Raw genomic sequence first — 24,936 nt, forward strand, 5'->3', positions numbered from 1 at the left:
AATAACAGTACTGTACACAAGTTTAAGTCTGGAAAATACAATAAGCAAAGACCTTTTTTGCTGCTGTGACACTGAATTTTCCCACTGTGGGACTAATAAAGGATTATCATATCTTATCTTACATATTTATATACAGAGAATTCACATAAACCTGTGTTTGTCTAATCAATGCACACTATAGGGACTATACAGACAAAAGTATTGGGACAAAATATATGGACAAAAAGTATTGGGACACCTGCATATTAATTTTCTTCTTCAGAAATCTGATCCAAGTTCATCCTGCATTTGTTGAGTAACTGGTAAATATCTCTACTGTCTAGGGAAGGCCACTACATTTTGGAGGATTTGACTGCATTTAGCAGCAAGAGCATTAGTAAGGTCAAGAAGGTGGATGATCACTACCCCACCTCATCTCCACAACTCATGCCAAAAGTAGTGGATGGAGTAGTGGATGGGGGGGGGGGGTCATATTTAATCGGCTTCAGAGAGTCTTATTCTATTGACAACATATCTTCAACATATTTATATTATATTCAATTCTAAAGTCAGTGTTTCTCAGCTGCCAGCGTAGGTCATAACAACCCTCTATTATTTAAGCAGTAACAAATGCAGACCTTTTGAAAAAGCTTAAGGGCTGCTGGCTCCCTGTTATTTTAAGTGTATACCAACATCTAGTCTTATCTTCATCGTGAAGCTGTCTGTGACTCACACACTGCTGACAGCAACAGTGTGTGGTCTACAGAGGAGATCCAGGTGTATGCACTGTGTCCATTCAGACTCCTGTGGTCTACACAGTAACTTTCTGATGTAGGCCTTTGTATCTTGTTTGGACAGTTATCATTGGTGCTGTTGTGATATGAGCCCTCTGTGTGCTGCACTGCTCTGTGGGGCTGGGCAAAGAGACTTTGATTGGGTGGGTTTTGTATTTGTAGAGAACACACCTGCAGGACCAAACACTTTGCTTGTGGTGTAGAGGCACATGATTAGGCAGGGTACCCACATCCTGGATTGAGAACAACCTTTACTGTCCCACCTCTCTGAAAGTGATGTGATGGTGGCCATTTTGGCTGAAATAATCTGAAGCAGCAGCAACGCTCTTCCGAACACACATGAACACTTCCTTCCAGAAGCTTAGGAGCGTTAACTGGCCGACAGGGAGAGGTGCGAAAGTGCAAACCACCATCAGCTGAGCTCTGCTTCGCTGACCAATAAAAGAAAAAGATCTTAAAATGCCTTGCCTTATCAGTAGACAATCAAAACCAGTGCTTTATGAGCCAATTATCACTCAGCCAAATTGAGCCCCCATGTAATTACGTGTGATCTGTCTCTCTAAAGCAGCTCACATTACACTAGAACCCAAAGATGGAGCCCAAAACACTGCTCCATTCTTCACCACGAAGACATGTGCACACAGAAGCTATTTACACGGCTTAAAACTCAAATATGCAAAAAAAAGAAATGTTATAAAATAAAAAAATATATATTAAAGTAGTAATAAAGCTGGATGATGGGTCCATTTAATTGATTAAATTAGCAACATACTAATCTACTGATTTTTGCAGATTAATTAAATCATTGTTTTAATGATTTAACACATTTTAATTTAACCCTCTGGATTCTAAGGGTACTTTCTCAATATTTGCATAACCCCTTAAACTCGCCTTTAAAGGCACTTGCATTAGACTAAGATACTCTGATCCCTAACCTAAAAAATGGCATATTATGCGGCATATATTCAATATATATATTTTTATATATATAATTCATATATTCAAGTGTTCATTGGTGTTTCACACAAAACCACAGACACAGAAATCCACCCTTTTAGACACAATGAGGTAGAGGCTAGTACCCCCTCTTCATAGCCTTGTAATGATGCGAGTCACATTCGGTCTGGCAATGAGATGCAATGGAAAGCGTGGGCTCTACAGACTCAGGAAATATCTGAACCATATCTCTGCGCTGTGTTACCACAAATATATTAAAATAAATATTGCAAAACAGTGAATTTGACTCCAGACGGTTACCTAAACAGTAATATTCTATGTGGAGTTCAATAGCTGACCCTTGAGCAGTTTACTCAAGACATAGGTAAATCAAAACAGTTTTAATTCAGTTATACTTTATTATTTTATACATATATATACATATATATACATATATATATATATATATATATATATATATATATATATATATATTATATATATATATATATATATATATATATATATATATATATATATATATATATATATATATATATATATATGCAGTTTGTCACTACAGACAACCACAAGCAACCACAACAACGTCCCAAGCTCTTACATTACTGTGACCTGAAACCTTGATTTAACTGAGTAACGGAGCAGACATTTGCTACCGCTGTACTTTATGAGGCAGACTACTAGTCAGGACAGGCGTGTAAAAGGGTGTGGTACAGGGTCAGCTGGCTGCCCACACTGCATGAACTGAATGCACATAGCTGAATAGACTCCGTGGCATCATGGGTGAGGCAGTGGCTTATTTTAACCCCACAACTGTGAATGATCAGTGGGAACAATCTCTCTGGAGAATGCGCAAGTCTCCTCGGAGACACACCTCTGACGAACGTGAAATCACAGTCAGCCACACAAACACATGCTCTGAGCATGCCACACATCGCGGAGACTGACTACTTCTACAATCAGGAAAGTGTTCTCAACCAGAGCCGATCTACGGGTCAAGGACAAGAGATAAGAGACTAGCCACTGTTCTATTCTAATGGCTTCCGCCTAACATATCCCCTATTTTAGCACAGAAAACCTCTCCTATTTTGAGGAAAAAAGTGGGGCAGTAAAATAAACAGCGAACAACCTCTCGTAAAAGTAAATTCGTGTAGGGTTGATTGGGGGGGGGTGAATGGGTTAGGCTGTGCATTAAGAGGAGGGTTTCAATCCAGGCCAGGGATGGTCAATTCCAAACTTTTTCCAAAACAATTTTGTGCTTTTTTTTTTTGCTCAAGCACAGCCAATTCATCTCACCTGTTAATTCCCAGGTTTAGAAGGCCCATTACAGCTGGGAAATTAGTAAACTGTGCTGGACACCAGCCCCCATCCGTGGTTTTGACCATACCTAAACATCCTTACTGGTTTGAAAGAAGCAGCAGGTCTTCTAGCTCCTGTGTGTCATTTGCACTTGCCGTTGTGAGACGCCAATCAGTTGAGCCAAGCTCAGCATGGCGTGTGGTTAACTGACTAATGGCTAACAGCTTTAAACTTTCCTGGTGCTCATCATTCATACAGCATATTCTCTGTACAACTGCACCCACTGAACACATGAAAACTATTTCTTAAATGTTTCATAACATTCAGCCATAACATTACCACCATCTGCCTAATGCTGAGTAGGTCCCCCCTCATGCCACCACAACAGATCTGACAATCGAGGTATGGACTGCACAAGACCATCACAATTTGGCTCTTCTCAAAGTGGCGCAGATTATTATGCTGGCCCATTTTTCCTGCTTCCAACACATCACCTTCAAAACCTGACTGTTCACTTACTGCCTAGTATAGCCCACCCCTTAACCGAGATCACTGTAGATAGAGATAATCTAATGGTGTTCACTTCACCCATCAGCGGTAAATGTAAAATAAAAATGGAAAGGGAGAGGCATAGTGGGCATGAAAAAAAAAAGTGGGCGTTTTGATGATGTTTACCTGGTATATGACTGGACACATCACTTTTGGGTTCACATTTCGGAAGGGAGCCATCTAGAGAGAGAAACAGAAGGACAAGAAATGCGTTAGTTACATTTAAGGCCTCTTTTGCTTGCGTGCGAGAAAGTACACAAGCTATAACCCAAGACTCAAGCTTGGAAACACACACCAAAAAAAAAAAAAATAATAATGTGTTGCTGCCCTATTCCCCCAGAGGTAATGACCTCTATTCCCACATAAACGTCTCTACTGTCAGACTCTATAGGAACTGCATGAGAAGAGAAGAAAAGTGTGGGGGGGGTCTTATAGACACTGCATGTACTACTGATCACAAGCAAAATGTAGAACATGTGAAGACAGACAGACGAGAATGGTAAGTTGATTTTTGGAGACCGCGCACAACAGCAAAGGCACCAGTGAGAGAGGGCGAGAGAGAACTGTAGAGAATGTTGAGGCTTTTTTTCCTCGCCAGGCTAAACACACAGCCTGCATTTCCTAGCAGCCATCAAAGTGCATGTGCAGAAAGCCCCGCTCTGATCACAGGTCAAGAGCGCTGCTGTGTGGCTTTCATCCCCCACCAGCCTTGAACGTTAACTAGTCTGGTCTTCAGTCTTCTCCACAGCGTTGCACTCCAGGGTGAAAGTGAGTAGCCTGGTGCTGTGCGAATCCGAGTCACGCCTAAAGTCCCAAGGGGCCCGTCCACACCTGTCATTACCATACGTTCTGTATCCACATAGTATCTGCATATGTGACAGGAATCCGATCACAGAAAAAACATTCTGGTTATTATATCTGGTTAATAAATGAGGACGAAAAAGCAAGAACCACATATCAGAAGAGGAATACTAAAGCACTGCATGTGGAAGCCAAATCCGGGGAAGTGAGCAGGTGCCAAAACTAACCAGTTAACACCAACAGGCTACTCAGTCTCTCCCTCTGTAAAAGGAAAATCAGCACATTTTATTCTAAGGCAAAATAACAGGGTTGTAAATAGGCTTTTAAAACCACATCTATGTATGTTTTTGCCCCAAAAAACAAATGTACTAATTCTCTCTTAAAGAAAACGCTAAAACACTTAATAAATGCACCATTTGGCACTTTCAAAAGAATGTATAACATTAGAATATATTAGACTAAACCTACATTAGCTATTACACTAGCTGACTAGCAAACCTGCTACATAAAGGAAAGCTCTTTTGCGGTTTTCATTAGAACACAGCCCAAACTGCACGCAGCGCTCGAGTTCTCTCCTTTACACTGAAAGGCTTTTCGATTATGAAAGCCTGGTGTTTAAAATCTGCATCAAACCTGATGTTGATGAACGGCATTACAGTACACACTACTGTTTACCTTCTGAGGTAACATCCGTTTTAGAGACATGAGGGGGGAAAAGACAGCTTTTGGATCCACAGAAAATTCAGCCCAATAACCATAATGCAATGCACTCAAAGTCTTCACCTCAACATTGAACAAACGGAGTAAAATTAAACAGGAAGAGTCCGTCAGCTTTATTAATTCACTGTAAATAAGGATTGTGGTCGTTTCCTCTCTAGGTGAAATTTTGCAAATCTGAAGTCTGAGTCAAGTCTCGAGTCAGTCAACATGCGAGTCACTGACTCAAGTTCCGGTCTCTGACCAAAAAACTAACAAAGAAACATATATAGAAAAGAAATGCTGATCTAGGACTCAACCTCAGTATCTTTTCAAAGCTTTTCCAGGATAATGGTGTCTGGGGGCAGATGCTGTTCATGTACAGACACGCTTTGAAGTAGACTACTCTATTCACTCCCCTTCACCAGCAGCTGGCATCAGGTTACTGTCTCTGAGAAAGCAAAAGCTAAAGAAATAAATAAAGAAGTAAATAAAGATCATTTCTTTTCAGAACTCAGAATTCTGCACTTCAAACGAAAGTTTTAGGACACCTCTAATTTTTCCAGTTTATATGGTCTTTCAAGCAGTCCAGGAAATAACCTGTACAAAGTCCAGTGACCTCAAAAGATACAAAAGGTAGCAGTCAACTGAAAACAAAAAATGTAAATTGTAAAAAAAATTAATTAACCTTACAACTGGTTCAAGGTAATAGAAGTAAAGTAAGCTTTAAAAATCCCAAATAATGAACAATTTACAAACCCTCTGCCTGTATAAAATCAGTGTTGGAACAGACTGTGTAACTGCACTCTCTACCCCAGTATACTATCCCACTGCCGTCATAATGACTGGAAAAGAAGAATAAGAAGGGAAAAAACACTACCCTACACTTTCATAAGAAAACTGGAGAAAACTGAAGAGGTCAGACGGACTCAAAGCCACAACAGGACAAGAAGACAAGTTTCTGAGAGTCAACAGTAGCTTGTGTGACAGGCGGCTCAAAGGACAACATCTTATATTGCAGCTTAAAAAAGTCTCAGCAGTGGCCTACTCCCACTCCTGCAGCTCCAAGCCTTCTCCTCACAGCAGAGATGGTAAAAATAAATACATTAAATTAAATTAAATTAAAAAGCAGGCTTGTCTGGGCCTGCATCACCGTCAGGATACTACTGAGAAAATTAGGGGTGTTCTAAAACATTTGACCGGTGGTGTACACTGATTAATATACAGTAACAGCAGTATTGTGTGCTTATTTGAAAAATATTTGAATTGTGAAAACACCAGACCCTGGGATCTAAACCATAGTTTAAAAACAGGCATCCGAGGAGGGTCCTGCTAAATGTATGTGTGTGTTCTAGACAAGCGTCACATCTGGGCTGAAGGACTGACTGCGGAGCTCAGATGATCCCTTAGGTACAGGCCTGCAGGAGGGGGAGGGGAAAGGCAGGACATTGTCAGATAAGGGTCTCACTCTCATGTCTATGGAAATACACACACACACACACACACACACACACACACACACACACACACACACACACACACACACACACACACCTCTCCAATGAGATGCTCCTTATACAACAATCCCTCCTCCCACATTTTATTAGCCCTACAGAGAACAGAGTCGTCATGTACACACATGTAGAGCACTGCAGAACAAAGCCTGACTAGATCCAATAACAGAACTGAAACTCACCTTAATCTCAACATTAGGAACCAAAAAGAAAAGCTCCTCTAAAAAGTAATAAAACCGCTCACTGAATTGGAGACGCCTGACAATACATTACACATACATACTCAAAACACTTTTAATAGGTACACCAGTACCCCTACTGTGTTTCTCTCATCAGCCATAATAAAACCATGCAGATCCAGGCCAGCAGTTTGAGATAACGTTCATACCAACCATGAGAATATGAGAAAAAAATGTGATCCCCGTTATTTAAGTGTCTCTTCATTGTTGGTGCCGGTTGGTTTGAGTATTTCTAGTTCCAACTGCTGATCTTCTGGGATCTTCAGCACAACAGTCGGAGCAATACAGAAAGCCACCCAGTTAGCAGCAGTTCGCCTTAATGAGAGAGGTCAACAGACCATGGCCATGACCGGTTAGAGCTGATAGAAAGGCTACAGTAACTCCGATAACCACTCTGTACAACTGTGGTGAGCAGAAAAGCAGCGGAAAGGATGGGCTACAACAGCAGCGGACCACAGCAGGTTTCATGTCTGTGAGCCACGAACAGAAGGCTGAGGCTGCAGTGGACGGTTAAAGCCTGGAAAAGTGTAGCCTGGTCTGATGAATCTCAATATCCGCAGAGATGGTTTAGGTGATATTGTCAGAATGTGGCATGAATCCATGGACCAAACCTGCCCTGTGGAAGTGGAGTAACAGTGTGGTGAAGGTTTTCTTGACACTTCTTGGGTCCATTAATATCAGTCAATCACTGCTTGAATGCCAGAGCCTATTTGGGTATTGCTGCAGACCATGTGTGCTCCCTCATGGAAACATTTCCTCATCTTGTGATGGCTACTTCCAGCATGATCATGCACAATGTCACAAAAAAAAAAAAAACCTCACTGGCTTTATGAACATGACAAGGAGTTACTGAAGAGTCGCAGCATGGATGTGATCCTGAAAAATCATGGCAACCTGGACCAGAATATCAAAGAAAACATCCCCAAAATGTTGTGGAATCAAAGGTTTTGAGAGGAAAAAGAGGCCCTACATCAAGCACCACAACACATCCCTACTGCACACACACACACACCTCAGTGATATCAAAGCCAACGACATTCCACAATGCTGACAAACAAGGACCAGACAGGGGAACCTGAGCCCGCTGAGAAAGAAGCGCAGTCCACAGATAGAGAGACAGAAAGGAAGAATGTCAGGAACTCCAAGGGAGAACTGCAGCTTCTTCAGATTCCACAAAAGGAATTTTCCCTGCATCTCATGCTCTCCTGATGTTTCATGGCAACTGCAGAAGCCAAACAGAGAGAGCACGCTGGAGAAACCCTGGACAAACCCTGGACATTCAATCATACTGAACTACGAACAATGTTCTCGTCATCCATTTGTTCATGAATTAGGTCTAATTGTTGAGTGGGTTGTCTAGTGCGATGGCAGCATGGTACTAGCGTCGCTGACCACGCCTTCAAAAGTGAAGGACAAAACAACTGGGTGACCGACTGACCGACCGACCACCCAACCAGATTGAGGAGCTGAACATGTTTCCGCATATATACCCTCCAACTGTCCAACAGCACAGACATACAATCCTCGTCCAACCCAACACTTGCTCTCCACTGCTACCGTAGGTCACTGGGAAGTTTCCCACACAGCTGATGTGAAAGAAAACAGGTGTGTCCTCCAGCTCCTGTGAGTCATTTGCACTCATCATAGTCAGACACCAATCAGAAACCTAGCATGGCAAGTTGATAACTTGTCTGTCCTGATAAATACGCCCCTCAAATGTAGCGTGGAAAACTCCCATCCACCAGTCTGTTCCCCAACACTAGGCTTCAGGGCTGACGTGTGTCCACGGTCTCTCCACTCCAGGATAAGCTCAGCGAAAAGCCAAAGAGACAAAATAAAGAAAGAAAGAAAAGTATGAGCCATTTTATCCATGGCAGGCAACTCTGCATTTGGTTCTGCTTTACGTTCCTTGGGCTTTGTTTAGTCATCCATAGCTTACTGTGTGAAGGTTCAATGCGAATATGTAATATCTGTAATGACGGGTGAATGCAGCATAGCATCATGCAAAACATACTGGTACTGGTAAGATCTTCACTGGAATGTACTTAAACCAGGCCTGGGTGACAAATCAATAGTGTTCTGTATTGCGATTGGGACATTATTATTAATAACACTGAGAAATGTTTTGGATAGAAGGTTGGATAGTGTAATTAAACGGATTCAGGAGAGAGGAGCTTGCTAGCCTTAGCTTAGTTAGCAGTAACTGTCTGACTGACAGTTTAGAGGAGATGGACTCCGGTCGAGAGACTGCTGTTAGAAGGACAGAGAGCTGAAATTCAAGTCTTTCCAAAGGTTTTGCATCTGTAGCTCACTCGCTAAGCTAGCTTTTGCTGAGCTTGTTGAACTGCAGATCCACAGAGTATCAGACAGCTCAGTCCAGCTGTTATTGACTAACTGCTGAGCATCAGACACAGACACAGGGTTGATGATAAAAACACGGAGTAACAAAGCTATAATGAGACCGGTTCAGACTGACCGGTTCATACAGATTGATAGCTGAGGGCATAAAGTAGCAGGAATGGTCTTACAAACATTTAGTAGACCACTTCATCCAGGGTGGCTTACTTTCCCTTTCACTCGAACTAAGCAGGAAAACTGCTAAACTCACCACTGCAGTGGGCTTCCCACCCCCCAAATCAGTTAGCACCCACAGTGCTACACACCCGTGGCCATCTTAAATGCACATGGGGGAAATAAGCTTATTCGGCTGTGAACACAGAACACAGTCCTTTTTGAAATAGCAGCAATATTTATAAATACCACAGTATAATAAAATAATTGTGCCTTAATATATAAGGTAGGGGTGGCAATATACTATACTATAACTATTACTGGGATATAAGGTAGGGGTGGCAATATACTATACTATAACTATTACTGGGATATAAGGTAGGGGTGGGCAATATACTATACTATAACTATTACTGGGATATAAGGTAGGGGTGGCAATATACTATACTATAACTATTATTGGGATATAAGGTAGGGGTGGCAATATACTATACTATAACTATTATTGGGATATAAGGTAGGGGTGGCAATATACTATACTATAACTATTACTGGGATATAAGGTAGGGGTGGGCAATATACTATACTATAACTATTACTGGGATATAAGGTAGGGGTGGCAATATACTATACTATAACTATTATTGGGATATAAGGTAGGGGTGGCAATATACTATACTATAACTATTACTGGGATATAAGGTAGGGGTGGGCAATATACTATACTATAACTATTACTGGGATATAAGGTAGGGGTGGCAATATACTATACTATAACTATTATTGGGATATAAGGTAGGGGTGGCAATATACTATACTATAACTATTACTGGGATATAAGGTAGGGGTGGGCAATATACTATACTATAACTATTACTGGGATATAAGGTAGGGGTGGCAATATACTATACTATAACTATTACTGGGATATAAGGTAGGGGTGGCAATATACTATACTATAACTATTACTGGGATATAAGGTAGGGGTGGCAATATACTATACTATAACTATTACTGGGATATAAGGTAGGGGTGGCAATATACTATACTATAACTATCATTGGGATCAATTTGATCTAGTCATACACAATGTTTTTTCCAAGCATTTTAAGTAAATAGTCAGGGCTTAAAGAACTGGTTTAGTAGTCTGGTTTAACTGCATTGATCGTAGAACATTTGAAATAGAAACCATTGTGGCAAATATGGGAGAGCATATCTGAGCAGTAGTTTAAGAATCAGTCACTACTGATGGATTTTGTCTGTAGTAACATGCACTACAATACATACAGTGATAAATAAATCGTGAAAATGTATTCACAGTATTGTGATAATATTTTCACCATATCGTTCATCCCTAATATAAGGTGGTTCAATTTATAATAAGGTGGCTGAGATAAATAGTGTTTAAATTGAGCTTTATCTGCTCTTTATTAAAAAACAGGTACTTATAACCAATGGATAATTATCACTATCTACTGCAATTAAATATTTAATCAGGATTCATTTCTAAGATTATTGCCCTAACTTATACTTGCAGAAACAAAGTCCCTCATAGTGTCTGCGGGGAGAGGGGAAAAGGGGGAAAGAGGGGAGGAAATAAAAAAATTTTTTAAAAAGGGACAGCAACATGCATAAATGTACAAAACAGCCCACCCAGACCCCCAAACCAAGAAAATAGATGGCCGAAAGAGAGTGTGATTACAAGTCTGTTAAGCTTGCCATTCCAGTCCAAATATGGAAGCATGAGCTTAGAGGACATTGTGGAAAAGTCCTGTTTCAAATCCACTCCATGAGAAGAAAGGAGTGTTCTCCCTCTCATTCCAAATCCCCTGCAAAGATCCTTAAGCCCTTAAACCTCAGGAAAGGGCACAGAGCCACGAATAAGTGAGCTCATACCTGTTGCAGTGTTTGAGTTTACCTAAAGCATTCCTCAAACGAGAGCACGGCCGTATTTCAAGGGACCGGCCCTAATCGCTGTCCACTATTCAACGGACAGCTTCTTTTTAAAAATCACACACATGGCAGTTCCACCGTAGACCCAGGGCAGAGACACTGAGGAACAGAAGATCTGAGAACAGCATCTGTAGTCTTGGACTTAGTCCTACTACTATGGCACAGTTCAGCAGAGACTGGAATGGAAAACAGCTGCACGGTTACATTCATGGCATTTAGCTGACGCTCTTATCCAGAGCGACTTACAAAGGGTACTCATATTACAGAGGAGGGCCAGTGTAGTGTTAGGAGTCTGGCCCAAGGACTCTTATTGGTGTAGCGCAGCGTAGTCACCCAGACTGAGAACTGAACCCCAGTCCCACGTGGTGTGGTTAGTTTAGCTACTGCTGCAGGTGCGAAAGTGCATTATCCTCTTTCACAGGGTGAAGTGGAGCTCAACCCAAGACACAATTACGTGTAAATTAAACGGAAATAAACAAAAACAAACATTCTTGAAGATTCAAACAGCAGTTTGTGGTCAGCTGACAGTCCTGCGCAAGCAAGAATGAGGAGCTTAGGATTCAACTTTCAACTGTGACCAAGCAGGATATGAGTGGTCGCACCACAACACACACTCACACTGTACAGGGGCACATGTGGGGGACGTGCAGACTACAAGAACTGGTGTGTGTGTGTGTGTATGTGTATACAAGCACACACTAAATGTCTGCCATTTCAGTCATCCCCAAAAGCCCCTCTGCTGTGAGCCAGGGCAGAAAAAGAACAATGCCACAACACCCAGTGATTCAACCTCATGTGTTCCTGTCAGGACCCACGTGTTTCCCCCGTCATAAACAAACACTCTCCCATTCAGTTGCTGTAATAAACTGAAACAAGCCCATTCTTTGCGAGCAGACCCCGGCAGTACATCCCCGGTGTTGTGCGCTGTGGTGGGGTAGTCATCGATACGGCGCACAGATGAATCATTACAGAGGAAAAGGAGCCCTCTCATTGCTACATGCCTTCGCTCTGCCTCATCCAAAGACACTGAGGAGTCAGAAAGGGAAGGGAAGGGGGGAAAAAAAACTAAGCCAAAAAGTACCACAAGTAAATCCTCACAAAGCCCAGGAATACAAGCCTCCCTCAGCCAGCATTAGAATGAAACATGGACTGTCCGCCAATTCACAGACCTCTTCCTTTGGTCACAACCTTATTTCTCATGGCCGGTGTATAAGTGGTGACGGATAACTCTTCAAATCATCGGTCAATAAAAGACCTTTTTTAGGTTTCTCTGACATTGTCCATTGTCCTAAAGTACCCCACCCCCGTTCTACAAATCTGCCGGTCTCCCAGAAAGTGGTTTAAGCCTAGTCCTGGGCTAAACAGCACTTTGAAAGTAACAGATAGGAAACTACTAGGCTTAAACTCCTGGCCTGTAGAGATTCCCCAGACCCAAGTGCACCTGATCCACATAACCAGCTGCTAAACAAGCCCTTCCTGAAGTGGGTGTGTTACAGTAAGAACACAGTAAGAAGTATCTCAGGTTTCCAGGGTTGAGAACCTGTAAACATAAGCAACTCAGACAACCTGGTGGTGGCTTTGTCAGTTTAGTTGTTTAAGTTGAGTTACAAATGCAGTGTATTAATAAAATAAGCAGCCCATGCTAGGCAGGATAGCACTTTTGAAAGGTTTTTAATAGATCTGCATTAGCTTATTTCCCTAAATTACAAAATGATTAAATTATTACTACTTAAAAAAAACAACTCTAATTACTTGAGACTGAAACCCAAGTAATTAGAAACCTGTAGTAGGGAACTATGAACAGTAATTAGTGGTTAGAACTAGGTGTGTAACAGCATACAGATGTCACGGTTTGGACCTCGTCGCATTGGTGAGCATAGGGCTAACCTTGGATCCATTTTTGTTGAAGTCTTGGGAGTCTTGTGCAAGCTTGTTCACACAGAACCATAGTTTTCACATATGAACTCTGGAAAATGTCCGGAGAATCAGGTCCAGACAATATCTGGAGCTTCCCTTTCACACATGTATCATACAGACAGATATTTTTCGGATCGGATGCATTCTCACTACAGGACAACAGTGGGGGGCAACAGGGGGGACTACAGTTACCACGGGAATACTCCTAAACCCCTACAGTTCTCACAACACCAAGCAAACCCAAGGACTTATAACTTAAAGGCCTCCTGCTGGCACACGCATTTGACACATTACCAGATTTACCCAAACAGCACGTGCCATGTTCTCTATACAACTACCCATTCGTACCGTCACAGTTAGAGTAGTTAGTAGGAAATTTAACCAGGCATTTCTGTATGCATCACCATGGATTTCAATAGGAGCGCTGCAGAACCGAAAACACCAGAACTACTCTCCATTGTCCAAGTACCCATGCATCAGCCAAAAGGAGATGATGGTGGGTGAGGATTAAGTCACTGACCAATTTCTAAGTCTAATACAGAATGACAGGTCTGTTTTTAATTCATTAAAACATTTAAACTCACATTTTCCCATCTTAGCTCACCCACCAGCATCGAACTCCACCCAGAAACAAATGTAAACACGTCCTAAAACCCAGACGTTTTAGTGCAGTAGCCGTCATTCAGCTCTGCTGACCACTCTTTCGCCAAAACGTACAATTCAGATTGTGCACCCCTTCAACAAACCAATGAAACCCAGGCAACTCAGTCATAAATAGGGTTAACATGGTCTTTCCTACCTAAATAAAATCTGTCTTTAAATGCTAATGAACTGAATCACATCCGCCACCAGATCAGCCTCTGACTCCTCTTGCCTCCACCCTGTGTCCTTGATGCTTTCTATTCTTTTCCATTCATTGTGTAAAAGATAAACACAGCTCAGTTCAGCGCCCCATAGACGTAATGTTCGTCACAGGCTATTTTGGGATGCGTCTCCAGACCATGACCCAAAGGGCCTAGCAAACCCAGGTGAGAAGCCTCACTGCCTCTGCTAGAAAAGGGCTGGCATGTCACCGCTGACGTGAGCTAAGCACCACCATAGAACAAAGAGAGCGCAACGTTCAGGAGGGCAGCCTTGTGTGTCAATAAGGAAAGGTTAAAGGCCAGAGAGAGAGAGAGAGAGAGACAGAGACAGAGAGACAGAGAGAAAGAGAGGGGGAGGTCAGAACAGTTAAAGTTTAACATGTCTTCAGGGAGGCAGCTCAGCAGTGAGAGTTTGATGGCTCTATATTTTACAAGATGCCCTACTTTACTTTTGGATCCAATTTAATAGGAGTAAAAAAAACAGAACATTTTTATCTTTGGAGACAATAATTATCTCAAGCCTCTCTAAAAGATGACTCACTACTTTATTATTTAAGCACCATCACAAACGAGAGGGGAGGCCTCTTTTCCTGGCTTATTTCAGGGCTCCTGAATAATTAAGCAGAAATTAAGGGGCAAAGCAAACAAACAGGAACACAACAAAAACATCAGCGTAACACTGGTTTCCAAGAACTAACAGGATGCAAAAAATAATTAATTAATTTTAAAAAGGGGGATTATTAGAATTATTACGCAAGTTGGGGCCACAAGGGACCCTAGCCATGGGATCTGGAGGCTACAATTCAACCCTGTGGCTTCTAGTTCCAGCACACTTAAGCCAGGCTTAAGGCCGATTTATGCTTCTGCCTTGATTCAATGCAGGAGTCTATGCCGAAGCCTGTGCAAGTGGCCTACATCGTTGGGAGGGTTGTACTTGAGCGTTGGTGTTTGGGTCACTCTGCTACTGCACCGCCAAAACACTGCTGGCAACAGGGTTTCTATACCGCCGTGTTGACTTCCATGACGTATTAAACAATGGAGCCGGAGCCAATAGCTGGTGAACTGAGGTTCATATTTCTGGACTTCCAGGGTTAATCTCTTCTCAACATGATCCATGTTTGTCAACCGTATTTAAAAGTGGTAGGATACTACAAAGCGGACCAATCACAGTTGCTGCAGCCGGCATCACCACTGCCAACGTGTAACGTTAAATTCCTGGGGACGTTCTTCACAGACTTTCTGGTTCGCTGAGTAAAGGTGTGCGCACTAGCCCAAATGTACACGTCCATCTGGGGGCAGACAACACTCAACAAGCGAAGCTACTGCAACCGGCCACGGATATCCTCAAAATAACAACTCTTTGAGAGCCTCCGCGCAATCCCGTCATCACGGCACTAGGCAATATATACCTACGAACTGACTGATGACCCTGGCAGCAGCCCAAATTTCTGCGTGCTGTCCTTGCTAAGGCTAGCCAACTGAGTGAATCAGTGCTGCAGGTCTCTGCACTGATGGTCAACGGGGAAAGTAGGGTGGGCCTTGATCCCATAGCAAATACCTAGGAACACCACAATAACCACTTGGCATACCCATAGCCAACAGCTTCACCCTAGCGAACACGTAGCAACAGCTGAGCCACTTCCGGGAAGTAGGAACCACTTGAGCTGCACAACCCTTCTGCGTATCCTTCCGGAAATGTCGCTTTGTGCACAGAGAGACTAACTTGTGATGGACTTAAAAACCTCAACGTGTTTTTAGCCTTTCAAAAGCTGAGTGGCTTCTAACTTGCTAAACTGCTTGCGTCTGACCCTACAGCCATTTAAAGGGCTGCAACACAACACTGGCAGCATGTTGACCGCAATGGTGGGCACGGCCCCACGATAGCCATGCTCAAATCGGTTTCTCATGGTGGCACAGCTACCCTAAAGCAAAGGGGGGGGGGGACACTCACCGTTTCTGCACCACTCTGTACTGCTTTCAAAACATGCACCTGGGTTATTAATGTAGCCTTTTACACCCGGCTTTTCACACAGCCAGCAGCAGTAGCAGCAGCCACATGCAGAAGCTTTGATGACATTTTTTGTCTGTAAATAGAAAGGTGTATTTCTATGGTGTATAAATATTTCAGCATTTTTCACCTGAGACGGGCATGAAAACCAAACTGCTGCAAAGGCGTTCTGCTTTCGTCTGCTCATGTTCTCTCAATCCCCACCCCAAACAAGTGTTCAGAAATTGCCACGCAACAGATTTAGGAAGGTGGATTAAGCCTAAATCTGGACTAAATTGGACTTTTTAAATGGGAAATGCCACTTATATTAGAGCGCAGTCTAAGACTTAGCTTAATCCAGACTCCCAAAAACAAATCCTTAGTGTTTAACCCCTTAACTCAGGAGGCTTATGACACACTAAGGTGTATTAGTCAGTGAATACAGGGACTTCTGTACAAACTGGTGGGGCTATTCTTTGGTCATAGAAGTTTGTAGTAACATTCAGCCAGTTGGACAGTTGGACCATAGGCTGTTTAAGGGGTTAATGAGGTGTAAGGGACACTTCTGGTCAACCCGTATAATACAGAGGTACCCAGGGTGGAGTCTAAGGTGACGAGAGTGACAAAAGCGAGAGTAACATGTATATTCAATATCTCGCACATCTACAGACTCCAGCCTTTCCACCAAAACATCAAAATGAAATTTAACCAAATATAAAACACTAGAGCTGGGCAACAGGACGATGGTATTGTATTGATAGATTTTTTTTTTTTATTGTGATACACTTTGCTTTTCTAAGCATATTGAGGATATTGTTTGTGCTTAATGAACACTGATCACTTATTACAAACAGCGTAATTAGACTGGTGTAATTAAGTGAAGTGCAGTCGATGTTGAATAAAAATAAAATAAATAAATAAAATCACTGTATTCAGTACAGGAGAGTATCTGATCAGTAGTTTATTTTAAGAATCTGTAGCTTCTCATGTATTTAGTCTGTCATTACCTGTATTGTGATAAATAGCAGGTATTGTGAAAATATCAATATCCATATACCATATCGTCCAGCCCTACAACACACTCGTTAAGCTACCAAAAGAGCTAAACAGCAAGCGTCAAAATCATCCCAACTGAAACCAGAGACATGCATTCATTCGCCTGCTAGTACCATCCTACTTGCAGTTACGCAAAAGTCAACTGGGCCTCAGGACACAGCCATCTGCTACCACTGTAATGCGATGCAATGGTAGTATGATATGAATGGGAAGCAGACGGAACTGTCAATTAAGCATATATGTGCAGCAGCTCTGTGTGCAGAGTGGGTGTCTTCAAAGAGATCAACGACTGTGTTTTCAGCCGTATGACAAAGAAAACAGCCCAACAAAAAAAAAAAAAAAAAAAAAAGAACACAGGAGGAAAGCAAGGTGAACTGAAAGAGCTGTGTATCTCTGAAGGAGTCAAACAAAACCAGGTCACGCAGAGCGAGAGAGCAAGAGAGAGAGAGCGAGAGAAAGGGGGGCAGTGTCATAAATGAGCCATCCGACCCCCTGTTCAGACTCTCTAATCTATTTTGACTTCCTCTATTCGGTCTCTCTTCCCTCCCTACCTACCTCTACTACTTCCAACTACACCTTCTGAACAGACACGGAGGTGAACACCACATTTGTGGGGCAGTGGTGGCTCAGCGGTTAGAGCGCCGGGATATCGATAACAGGGTTGTGGGTTCGATTCCCGGGCTCGGCAAGCTGCCACTGTTGGGCCCTTGAGCAAGGCCCTTTACCCTCTCTGCTCCCCGGGCGCTGGAGTTGGCTGCCCACCGCTCTGGGTGTGTGTGTGTACTCACTGCCCCTAACACGTGTGTGTGTGTGAGTGTGTTCACTACCAGATGGGTTAAATGCGGAGGACACATTTCGCTGTACAGTCCACACTGTACAGTGACGAATACGTGCACCTTTATCCTTTATCCTTTTTATGGAAACGACAAACCACCACAACTGTTATTTTTATATTTATTTATTTATATATATAAATAATATATATATATATAAAAAGGTAAAGGTGCACGTATTTGTCACTGTACAGCGAAATGTGTCCTCCGCATTTAACCCATCTGGTAGTGAACACACACACCCACACACACACCCACACACACCCACCCACACACACCCACCCACACACACCCACCCACACACACCCACCCACACACACACACCCACCCACACACACACACCCACCCACACACACACACCCACCCACACACACACACCCACCCACACACACACCCAGAGCGGTGGGCAGCCAACTCCAGCGCCCAGGGAGCAGAGAGGGTAAAGGGCCTAACAGTGGCAGCTTGCAGAGCCCGGGAATCGAACCCACAACCCTGTTATATCCATGATATTCCGGCGCTCTAACCGCTGAGCCACCACTGCCCCACATATATTAGTTTAGATATTAATTTATTAATTCCTTCATTCATTCATTTCTCTTTATCCATGTCTTTTTGGTCCAGGCCTGATGGGTCCAGAGCCCACCCAGAAAAATTGGGCTAAAGGCAGAAATATCCCCTTAACACAGCACCAGTCCATTGCATTGTAGAACCCACACTAATTTAGTCACACACTCACCTACAGGAAATATAGCATAGCCAATTCGCCTGAAGTGTTAAGAACATAGGTGGAAACCAGACCACCCGGAAGAATCCCACACGGACACATGGAAAACACACCAAACATCTCAGAGAGACTAAAGTAAGGTCCAAAACCACCACCCCAGACTCCTGGAGCAGTGACACACACACATACACTACTTACGGCCCCACTGTGCCACAGCTAGGTTGCCATGAGCTGCTGTTTTGCGGCGGTTCCTGAAGCCTGCCTCGCGACATACGGCACATTCAGCGAAAGAACTCAACGTTTATTATCTGCCTTTAAAGCAGTTCTGACCGTTCTCCTTCTGCTGTACACGACTATATCTCAAAGACACCAGACACTCTTCTGCTTCAATGCAGTCCATCAAATCCCTGGGTGCAAACATCACCACAGCAAGCAGCTCAACAGTCAGTGTTGGGTTATTGATCAGAGGGTTGTGGGTTCGATACCTGTTGCTGTTGTTGTTGTTGGGCCGCTCTGACCCCAGCTTCCCAAGCCCCATGTACTTAGACAATGTGGCCCCGGGGTCCCGAGTTTTAACCCATAGTCATGGCATTTGCCATTGGAGATGGGGACCCTGCATTTTCCTCAGAGCGAATCGGCTGCAATGCCGCATCAGCTTCAGTTTGAAAAGAGGTGGTGGCTGGTCTTACGTCCTTACCCTCCCAGTGTTGGGAGCGTCACTGGTGCTAGGGGGAGTTACAAACAGCTGTCTCTGTACAAGTGAAAGTGTGAGTGTTTACCCCACTAAGCTGAGGGCATCTGTGCAAATCCTAACAGTCTGTAGAATCACATGTTTACTGTAAAAGGGAAATGTGCCCAAACAGTCATTCCTCAGATGGGAGATCACTGATCCAATAGCATTAATTGTGTGTAGTTTTGTCCACAGAGTCTTCTTTAAAGCGTACCGCCTCAGAACTTTCAGATCATTAAGGACAGTAGTTGCTGGTAGTTGTAGTTACTAGAACCATCATTAAAAGTAGTGAACATTGGCATCAGGCTTTGGAAATGTCTACTATAGGACTGATTCCTGTTAACAATCAATTACATCACTCTTACACTGAGAAATGTCCTCCTGAGACCGGGAATCCAAAGAACTGGGAGGGGCTTCCAAAACTCATTTCATAGCCTCTCCTGAGCAACAGGGAACCAAACAAAAGGTCAGTATAGTTATGCAAATCAACACCTTTTCCACTCCGGCAAAGTCAACAGTCCACACGCTCATCCACGTAACTGCTAGTGGCACTGACGCACACATTTCCACCTGAAGCTGCTGTAGTACTCTGCTTAGAATATTCAAAATTCAGCCTTAAGGAAAACAGTCCTGGCTATAGGAAAGTGCTCGGCACCAAGTTGGCATGTAGAGATAGGACTTCTATAGAGGCAAATTTCACCCTCATTTCAAGACATGCTTATCATTTACCTGCTTATCATTTAGCTGTCCTTCTCTGTGTGAGGACTACCCCCCCCCCCCCCGACTTTTTACTGATCATAATCCCTTATTATTATTATTATTATAATAATTACCACCACCTGCTCAATTGCACAACTACGTTGCCCATCTCGGAACTGAATTTGCTTTCCCAAACCAGGCTTCTGTTCTGAACATGGTGATAACCTAGAGTGTGTTAAAGGAGCTGTAGGCAGGATTTCACGTCCACCACCCCGGCTCTAGACGAACTGTGGCTACCCGCCAACTTTGAGCACATTTGCCAGCTGTCCCACCTACAGACCTCCTTGGCTGCCTTCTTGAGGTGGGACGGCTACTTTTACTTCACTCACTTATCTGCCACACTCTCTTTAAAAACAGGCTTCTGGGAAATGTCTCTGTAAAGAATCATGACAATTCAAAGAACCCATAAACACATAAATGGGTCTTTGCTGGTTAAACTGTTAAAGGAAAACCTCTTTACAAACAAGCGATTGTATAAATCAACCTTTTCAGTACGACACAGACCCGCCATAACATTAGCACCATTGGCAGGTGAAGTGAAAAACTGTCAATGGGGTGGGGTTTATATTAGGCAGCAAGTGAACAGTCTTTAAAGAGGATGTCAAAAGCAGGAAAAGTGGGCAAGCATTTGAGCAAGAATCTAAACTACTTTGACAAACCGATGGCTACAGGACTCTGAGGCTTTTCTGGTGTGCAGTGGTCAGCATCAACCAAAAGTGAGCCAAGACAATACAACCAGTGAGCCAGCAACAGGGTCATGGGCACCTAAGGCTCATTGATGCAATCTATGGAAGCCCCACCTGGCAACTTACAGGACTTAAAAGATCTGCTGCTAACCTCTTGGTACTAGATATCACAGGACGCCTTCAGAGGTCTTGTGGAGTCCATGTCTTTTAATAGTCAGATTTGTTGTGGCAGCACAGAGGGAGTAATGGCTGAATAGAGAGCACTTTTAGGTTTTGCAGGTTGTTATGATGTGCACTGTATTTCAACAACTAACAACAGTCAGCACTTTTGGCGAATTCTATAGAACTCCAATGAGATGTGGGTTAGTGAGCCCTTTAAAAAAATATATATTTTCTGAGACAGGTGAGTTATGCTGACCCATGCATCCTATACAATGGAGCTGCATAGAACCATAACTGAAAGAATCATATGGACACTTACAGTTCTTTGGATTGATGGAAAACTTTGATCAACGTTTGTTCTATATAGCACCAACATCATTACAAGAAGAACAGAACCCTTTTTCAGTACCCTATCTGGACAAAAGTATTGGGACACCTGCTCATTCATTGTTTACTCTGAAATCTGGAGTGTATATATATATATATATATATATATTTCTTCTTCTTCTTCTTATTATTATTATTATTATTATTATTATCATTTTATATAGAGCACAGTTCCACTCCTCAATGTCACCTACACCTGGCATTAGACATGGTGTCAATAGGTTCATGTTTATCTGCTCCAGAGTGTCCTATTCTACTGGCAGTATTTCTCTACAGGGCCTACACAAGCTTGTGTGTGTGTGTGTGTGTGTGTGTGTGCGCACACATTTAAACATTTGTGCCACCAATGGGTGCAACTTAAAGCAGCTCAATGCATTCATTAGAAGGGGTGTCCACAAACATTCAGACATGAATAGTGGTTGGAAATAAGGAGTGGCAATTTAAAACAAGACACAGTTTACACACAAGAAGTGTGTGAGACAATAACCACGGTTATCTACAATGTTACTACAACATGTGGCAAACTGCAACACTCAAAGCCATGTGTGAACGTTTTCGTGGCATCTATTCTGACGTTAAGAACCGTTGCACCTCCAGTGACAAGGGACCAAAAAAAAAACCCAGATCCAGACTGCCTGTCTGAACAAAGCCTTACAAACGCGGCTTATCATTCAGAGCGCTCCAGGCTGTACGTGAAAATCTCTATTGAGACATTATAGCTTCAAAAGCTGTGACCTGGAAACAGATAAGCACACATTCAGCTTCGTCTGTGGTCAATGTAAGCTTGCATCCACAGAAGAGTTTTAGATGAGGATGGCCCGTTTATCAGTTGCTGAGCTGCTGCACCACATTTCCCATTTCCAACGCCACACTGCAACTGCACCCAGCTGATGAGCGTCAACATCGTGTTTAGCAAGCACCACCTTCATCACCCTTTATAGGACAGAGGAGTACAAAGCAGAGGGTCAAGAGCACAAAAAGGGCAAAAGAGCAGGCCAGAGATAGACTGGTGAGCATGACAGACCTAGAACGAACTGAGCACCTATCAGAAAAGAACAGAGTGTGATCAGAGTGCCTGACCTCAGGCAGTGGGATAAATCCACAGGGTCTTGTGCTGGAGCCATGGGCTGGCTGAGGAAGTGGGCCAGCGTGACGTCAGCGAAACCCAACATTTCACTCTCAGACAGTGCTAGAACCACTCAGAGCTCCTGGCAGCTCTGAGATTTATTTAAACCTGTGTGACTTAAAGGGCAAAGAGCATTACAAAAAAAAATGTTCCATTTATTTTTCAAATAAAAACTGATGTGATCTGCAAATCAGCTGTAAAATAAATAGTCTACTTGAGTAAAAACTGGCCGTTTACAATTCATTGCTTTCATGAGATCACAAAAACACTGCATTCGTTAGGGGTGAGGATCTCTAGGCACCTCACGATTTGATAGCTGCGGTGCGACGACAAAATCATCAATGCATGTTGTTGCTGGGTTGTTGGTTTTTTTTAATATAGGGTATTATATTAGTAGTCACTGTGTGACTTGGCACTTTTGAAGCACAGTATTTAATATAATTCATAATGATTTCATTTCCAATACGTTTTATTAATAAAACAAATAGAATAGAATGTGGCAAGTACACTGAAAGGTCTGGGTTCATAGAAAATCACAGAACCATAGGATGTGGGCCCTTTATCAATGAATTAACTAAGAACTACACTGTTTGGGTCAGATACCGCAGGACAGGATGCTACATCTAGAAGGACTAGAAGCAAACACATATCAAACACTGAATCCCCAGCCACGATCGGTTCCACTCCACCTTATGCAGTATAAGCCAACCCATTTGCTGTAGTAGAAGTTCCAGGTGTTGATGGCAGATGGCAAGACTCTCACCCCTCCGAAAAACATATTGTGTGTAAAGCTTCAAAATAGCTTCCCTAAAAACACAATGACAGTCTGGAGTCTGGAGAAGTGTATCTGAAACATAACCCCACAAAGCATCAAGTGTACTCAAAAATAAATAAATAAATAAATAAATAAATAAATAGAAATACATCCGGATTTTCAGAAAGCATCAGTGTTTTCAGGAAGCAGGTGGCGAGTGGTAAATGACACATGTAACTAACACTTTACATCAGCTGTGAATCACCCAGCTGCTGGTTATTCTATTCAATACATACGCCCAGGATGACCTGATTTGAATCATCTGTGCTGCTAGAAACAGCAGGACTATATGTGGAACATATGTGTGCTTAATGGCAGATTACAGCTGACCGTGTATACAGTGAGGGCACAAAGGCAGCAAAAATCCAGCCTGTAATTAGATTCTGCGCTGGCTGTAATCTAATGAAGGCTCCCCCATCAGTTTCCCCGAAACAGCACTAACGCATTTAGTTGCATCCCCAAATCAAGGCCCACCATTTACCTCTGCTGTGAACATTCCTATAGACAGAGCCACATCAGTAATTCCTTCCCAGTGGTCTCTTTCAATTTTACTCTCCTCCTCCACAGCCCTTACTCAGTCTCCTTCACAATACAATACTTGATCAAAAGGCTCACAGCGAACACCATCATACTGCAGCGGCACAAGAGCTCTTCTGCGGCGGTGTGTGGCTTTTAGCTTCGATCGATCGGCTGAGATACTAATAGCGTCCAGACTCATTAGTCGTTTACTTTCTGAAGGTTATGCTCCTCATTTTTCCACTTGATAAATGATTGCTTTGCTGGTATAGGCAAAATACTTTGGAACCAGATTTATGGTCTCGACTGCTAGAACCTTGAGACAGATTGGATTCTAGTCTACCATCACTGGTCTCAATGAAATCTCAATGCTGATAATGTCACAGCACTTATAACTGTAGTTGATCTTAGTTTATTTGCAGAGTGATGAGCATGGTGACATTATGGCAGCTCACATGTTCCATTTGGATCTTATGAAAATTTATATTAGCAGATGGTCTCCAGGGCTATATACCTCGGGACAACCGAGGGTGGGCAACCGAGGGCCGGTGTCCAGCACAGTTTGCTGATTTCTCTGCTCCAACAGACCTACCTAACAGGTGTGTTGCATCAGGTGTGCTTGAGCTGGAAAGAAACCACTAAACTGTGCAGCAATCCAGCCCTCTAGGACCAGAGTTGCCCACCTCTGCTTTACAGGGTCCATTAGACCATAGCAGGCTTCTGAAACAAAGGTAATTCAAAGGTCAATCTCAAGACAGCAACTTATCAATATGAACGCACAGACTGATCTTTTCTTAATATCTTGATGTGATTATCAGTTCAGCTGTAACACACTAAACTCAAACGACAGAAACCCACCCGCTGCAGCACTGGAGCACTGATCCTCTCCAAAAGTGCATGTGTGATAGCACGTTACATCCATTTTTGTTAGTGTTAAGGAGGCACAACCAAATAAAGCAAAGTATTACCAGGCAATTAAAAAACACTGGCTCGTCAATATCAGCAGGTCAGGCTCTACTGTATCCCCTCTGCCTATACTTCTCACCGTCTGTGCAGTTGAATAATAAGGATCCTCTTGCTGTGT

General features: G+C 42.9%; 1 protein-coding gene across 1 annotated transcript in view; it reads right to left on the reverse strand.

Moving 5' to 3' along the window:
- Nucleotides 1–24,936, reverse strand: part of trioa (trio Rho guanine nucleotide exchange factor a) — a 115,561-nt gene that overhangs the window by 85,621 nt on the left and 5,004 nt on the right. Inside the window, exon 2 of the mRNA XM_072676140.1 lies at nucleotides 3,705–3,758. Within this exon, the coding sequence (XP_072532241.1) occupies nucleotides 3,705–3,758 (54 nt within the window). The remainder of the gene's footprint in view (nucleotides 1–3,704; nucleotides 3,759–24,936) is intronic.

The sequence above is a fragment of the Salminus brasiliensis genome, chromosome 3 (assembly GCF_030463535.1).
Source record: "Salminus brasiliensis chromosome 3, fSalBra1.hap2, whole genome shotgun sequence".
Lineage (NCBI taxonomy): Eukaryota > Metazoa > Chordata > Actinopteri > Characiformes > Bryconidae > Salminus > Salminus brasiliensis.